The sequence below is a fragment of the Eptesicus fuscus genome, chromosome 1, assembly GCF_027574615.1.
Source record: "Eptesicus fuscus isolate TK198812 chromosome 1, DD_ASM_mEF_20220401, whole genome shotgun sequence".
NCBI classification, from domain to species: Eukaryota; Metazoa; Chordata; class Mammalia; order Chiroptera; family Vespertilionidae; genus Eptesicus; species Eptesicus fuscus.
Window position 1 is genome coordinate 76135043 of NC_072473.1, and position 6000 is coordinate 76141042.

At 47.1% G+C, this 6000-nt stretch overlaps 1 protein-coding gene across 2 annotated transcripts in view; it reads right to left on the reverse strand.

The window, feature by feature from the left end:
- Positions 1-5464, reverse strand: part of MORC4 (MORC family CW-type zinc finger 4) — a 70293-nt gene extending 64829 nt beyond the window's left edge. For both annotated transcript variants that reach the window (XM_008156321.3, XM_008156322.3), the window contains exons 1-2: positions 5108-5464; positions 4917-4989 (exon numbers count right to left, since the gene is read on the reverse strand). In XM_008156321.3, the coding sequence (XP_008154543.2) occupies positions 4917-4989; positions 5108-5209 (175 nt within the window). In that variant the 5' untranslated portion in view covers positions 5210-5464. The remainder of the gene's footprint in view (positions 1-4916; positions 4990-5107) is intronic.
- Between the last annotated feature and the right edge of the window lie 536 nt (positions 5465-6000).

Genomic DNA, 6000 nt, shown 5'->3' on the forward strand with positions numbered 1-6000 from the left:
GACAGAAGGATCCAGCATTTTAAAGCTGCCTACATTGTTTCAAGAAACTATTTGGCAAACAGGCCTTGAATTGTTTTAGGACCTATCAGTGACTCCTGCTGGCAGAAAGCCAGGGCCATTGAGAATGATACCTTTAACTTGTCAACCAACAGGACACCATGTCTACTTTGAAAACTTTGCACGTGGAGAAATTTTTTCTAACACTTCATAAACAAACATTCACAGTTCAAAGATGTAATACATATCAATTCCAATTCTGTGTTCATACAGCAGTGCATTCACTGAATCGGCTTGCAAACCTCTCATAAAATCACTTTTACTTTTTTCCTCTTTAGCACAAATTTTGCCCAAACTTTAGTAGGTGCTTCTTTACAGGAACACACCAAAGAGTTTTAATACAGGCACTTCAGGAGTTACAAGGTAGTTGCCAGGAGCAGCTAGATATTTTATCTCCTTGGCAGAAAGCTGGTAGAGTACAGGGGGGAGGGGGCATGCAAGATCCAGGGTCAGCTGGAGCCACAGGGCAGAAATCAGTGAGGCAGTCACAGCAATAAATTCAGCTTTGCACTTACTTTCAGTTTTAAGTGGCTTTTCATTTAGCCTTAACAAATGAAATTATAATAATAACAAGATCAGCCTCAACAAATGAACTTATAATAATAAACTACCAATATGGTGGCTGATTTCAATCCTACCTCTTGCTGCTTAACCTTCCAAAAGTGTATGCTGCCAGATGCACTTTCTCCCATGGCCCAATCCACCCAGTCTTATGAACAGGTAGGACAATGAGAGAATTTCTACTCCTCTGCCCTTACCCACTACTTAGGCAAGGGTTACACTAGCAGATCCTGAGATGTCTTTATCCCCTAACCTGGCCCACACAATCACGTGTACTACCAGATCCCAAGTGGTCTTATCTCTTCTACCTCTCCTCACCTACTACTTAGTCAAGGGCATAAAAAACCAGATTGCAGGCAATCTATTTGCCCTCCCTTTTCCCTAACCTGGTCCATCTGATCTCTGATCTTCTAAAAAAACACACAAAAAAACACATTGTCACTAAAGCCTCATTCCTCATCAGAACCTGGAAGGCAATTGTGCCATCACAGCCTTCCTGGAGAAACAGGCTGGAGAGTGGGGATATGGCTTTTTTATTTAATTGAATTTATTGGGGTGACAATGGTTAATAAAATTACATAGATTTAGGCTTACAATTCTATAATACATCATCTGCATACTAGAGGCCCGGTGCATGAAAATTCATGCACTGGAGTGGGGGATCCCTCAGCCCGGCCTGCCCCCTCTCATAGTCTGGGAACCCTCAGTGGCAGGAGGCAATGCCCCCATCACACCTCTGCTGCTGCCACTGCTGGCAGCGCAAGCCTCAGCCAACCCTGGTTACCTGAGCCTCGGGCGGCCCTGAGTGGCTGGGCAGCCAACATCCAAGGCTTGCTTGCGCATTGGGCTGGACCTGGGTGGCTGGGGGGCTGAGGGGACTTGGGGACTCCAGAGGCAGGCAGGGCTAAGGGGACTGGGCGCCACCATCTTGTGGCTGTGGGCGCTGCCATCTTTGAGGGCATGGCAGTCAATTAGCATATTCCCTCCTTATTGGCTGTGAGCACTGCCATATTTGAGGGTGTGGCAGTCAATTAGTATATTCCCTCTTTATTGGCTGTGGGCGCCGCCATCTTTGAGGGCATGGCAGTAATTAGCATATTCCCTCTTTATTAGATAGGATTGTACTGTGTGTTCACCACCCCAAGTCAAGACTTCTTTCATCACCATTTACCCCTCCTGGGGAGATGTCTTTGAGGTAGTGCTTCATGAGTCTCCCATCCTCTCCTGTCCCAGAAGGATGGCTATGTGGATTCCTGCAAGTTTGCAGTTACCCTACAGACATCCTGCAAGTATCTAAAAGTATTCGCGTCTAAAATTAAGGTCACCCTCTTCTGACACAAGCTATTCTTCTTCCTGTTTCATACACACACACACACACACACACACACACACACACACACAGAGTCAGAATTCAAATGACCACAAGTTTGATATTCAAGTCATTTTTATTCCCTCTCATCTGGATTATTATGATAATCTCCTCACCAGACTTTTAAAACCAAGTCTTTATACACTGTTGCAAGATTAACTTTCCTGAAGCACAGCTCTGATCCTGACATTGCCCTGCTCGGTAAACTTCAGACTAGCCCAGCTGGTGTGTCTCAGTGGTTGAGCATGGATCTATGAACCAGGAGGTCATGGTTTGATTCCTAGTCAGGGCATATGCCCGGGTTGCTGGCTCAATCCCCAGTAGGGGCTTGCAGGAGGAAGCTGATCCATGATTCTCTCTCATTGATGTTTCTCTCTCTTTTCCCTCTCTCTCTAAAGTCAATAAAAACCTATTTAAAAACAAAAAACGTCAGACTAAAATATCAAACCTCCCTGGTCCCAGTGGGCCTTTTTTTAAAAAATATTTTTTTATTGATTGTAGAGAGGAAGGGAGAGGAAGAGAGATAGAAACATCAATGATGAGAGAGAATCATTGATTGGCTGCCTCCTGTACACACACCCCCGACCAGGGATCTACCCCACAACCTGGGCATGTGCCCTTGATTGAATCAAACCCAGGACTCTTTAGTCCATAGGCCAACACGCTATCCACTGAGCCAAACCAGCTAGGGCCCAGTGGGCCTTTTTTAACTTCATTCTTTATTTGGTACTTGGAGTAAAAAAAAACCTGTGTTTGAGGCCTGGATTTGCCACCTACTAGACATGTAACCTTGGAAAAGTCAATTAAATGCTCTGAGCCTCTATATCCTTATCTGCAGGATGATGATGATGATGATGATGATGATGATAATACCATTTATATCAAAGGATAAAGTTAAAAATGTATTTGTGAAAGCTCTTTATAAACTCTCTAAGGACCTAGAGTTTTGACAATTTGTGAACTTCATGCTCTAATTAAACTCAACTACTCAGTATTCTTCATGCCTTTGTTCAAGCAGTTGTTACTTTTGCCTGGAATGCCCTCCCCTCCCCACACCCATATCCACATGTCCCAATCCTTCAAATCTCAGCTCAAATGTCATGTCTACAAAGCTCCCCCTAACACTCCTCTTCCTGGTAAGCTGGAAGTCATCCCTCTCTCCTCTGAACTCCCACAGCACTTGATGTGTATATCTTTACTGATATATCACTTTTTATTTTATTGTTATACAAAGCATAAAATTTCTATACATATTCTATCTCTCTTATTAGAAGAGTGAATTTTTGTAGTGAAATGGTGGCCTTGTCCACAGTGAGTACTCAATAAATATTTATCAAATGAATGATTCACTAGAAAATTAATGCACAAGTGGAGAAGAAAACTGTTGAAGGACAACCTACAATGAAAGTTTTGGATTACCAGTTAACACTTTGCTCTCCCTTTTCCCTATTATTAATATGACCACAAATAGTTGTGATTTTGATTTAAAATGTGTTAGTTTTTATGAGCATTTTATCTGTATACACACATTTATGCCTGCATATATACATGTACATGTGTGTATATAGATAAAATACTCATAAAAACTGGTACTCATATGGGACAGCTTAGGCCAGGCTTAGGTTAAGTTAATGCTTAAGACAAAAATCATATGTACACAGAATTACAAATCACCCATAAAGTTCAGTACACAGTAGATACATATGGTTTTGCACAGTGTCACTATGAGCTAGCTGAGCAAAAACACATTTGTCTCCCATCCCCTACTAAGTAAATTGTTAGTTTTCCCTCTCTTTTTTTTTTTCATTTTACTAAGTTACATGCACATAGATCTCATTCCACTGGGCCGAGTTTCACTCAAGGCATGGTGCAAGACTTTAAAAATATAGTCCCTGTTCTCTAGGATTCAAAATACGTCAATGTCACTTTTTTCTCTGCACCTTCTAATGGACAGTCATACATATTGTAAGCATTCTGTTTTATGGTCAAACTAATCATCAAAGTTCCCAGTCACCTTTCCAAATAAGTCTCCTGCTCCCCACTGACTTCTTGTCCAAGACAATTCACACTGCATGGCCAGAGCGATTGCTTAAGTAGGAACTGGGGCTCATTTGGGGAGCTCTGAAACATTTTCAAGATTTTTTTGTGCTACCTTGCCCCATAAACATCTCTCATCTCTTTAAGTTTTTGAAACAATGTGCTCTGTATGCTGCTGCATTTTGTCCAGGAATGGTTTTCTTCTTTGCTTTCCACACAGTATTTAGCACACTACTGCAAAAAGCTGGTGTACTTGGCTTCAAGGGAATCAACTGAAAACGCTATAAAAGCAAACATCGGTGGAACAAGAGGTTAAGTGCTCAGTATTCATTCCAGCGGTGTGAGGGCGCTCTTGGACCACGGACCTAGCCCTCTGAAGTCGCAGGGAGCCAAATGCACTCGTGTCATCTCTTAAGAAATGTCCCATCATTCCCAGATTCTTTGGTCCCCAAAGTTAAAGAACTCCGTTTTCCAGACCTTTCTTCATGACCCTACTGGGTGCACTACAATGGCCTTATGCTAGCGTGGGGCCTTTCCTCTGTAGACAGTCCCTGTGACGCCCGGCTGCCTCGGGGCCCCATATCCCTTTGATTATTAACTAAGCTATCCTAAAGTGCCTGGAACATCACGAGCCAGAGGGAAAAAAAAACCACACAGGAGTCCTAACTCTTCGGAAACACCTTGTTTCCTCGGCTTTATTCGCGAAACACCATTCCTGTCTAGAGAGCCATCCTCCTGCTCCTCCGCCTGCGGAGCGGGGGCCAGTCCCGACGCCCCCACCCCAGCCCCGGCCCGCCCCGCGCGCGGCTCCACACATTCCTCTCGCGGCCGCGGCACCACGTTGGCACCACTGCCTTGGGCGATCGCGGCCAGGCCCGCCCTCGCCACTCACCTAGCAGCTCAGCGATGGCACTGAAGGGTCGCGTGTGGCTGCTGGAGTTGCTCTGTAGATAGCGGGGGCTCATCTGGAGGCGAGAGAAGGTCCCGTCCCGCGTGAGGCCTCGGCCCGCCGGGCCCTCCCCGCGCGCCCCCCGCAGCCCCGGGGCCCGCGCGCGCGTCCGCCCCCTGGGGTTCCCGACCTACCGTGCTCAGGCGGATCCCAAACGCCTGCGGGCTGCCGCCCGGCCGGGCCAGCCCGCTGCCCGGCGCGCCAGGACCCGCGGGGGCCCCTCGGTACAGGAGCATTTTTTTGGCCGCCACGATACTTGGTTGCTGCTTCTAGACTACTCGCCCGGCCGTCCCGGGCTGGAGCTCACTCACTCGCACTTGCAGCTGGCGGCGGCCGTCCCGGGCCGGCCCTCCCTCGCTCCCACCCGCAGCTGGCGGGGGCGGGGCGCGCTCCAGCCACCTGTCCCGGGCGGGAGGGGTGAGGCCCGCAGAGCTGAGCGGTGGCCCCGCCCTGTTAGCACCTCTCGCGACCCACCGACTGCCTGGGCGTCCTCCCGGCCGTACAGAAATATGGCGACCTCCTGACAGCCTCTCCTTGATCCCCGCCCCTAATTAATTCTTGGCGTTTGCCATAGGCCAGACCGCTGAGCGGGAAAGCGCGGGGGGCGGGAGGGGGGCGGGTGCGTGGGGAGGGGCTGGAATGAGGCAAGGAAAGGGAGAGGGTGTAGGGTTTTCTGGAACAGAGTCCCAGTTAGGCTGCATGACTAAGGGGCAGGATAAGACAAGTTTTAGAAGTTCTAAAGACCACAGTTGGGCTATCTGGGGAGATGGGAAAGCATTCTGACTACTCTGGTTCAAATGTCTCCCGAAGCACCCAGAACTTTCTAGAAAGCAATTGGCAAATCGTCTTCAAATTTTTGCAGGCCTGGGGGTAAGTTGTTTATAAAAAAAGAAATTGGAATGCACTTAAATACCCCAACATAGCGATTGGTTAAGTTACAGAGTGAATATTGATGTGGAAAATATTCATGAGGGAATGAAGGAAACAAGAGGTTACAACATACTGTGCAATGTGATATCTTTTTATT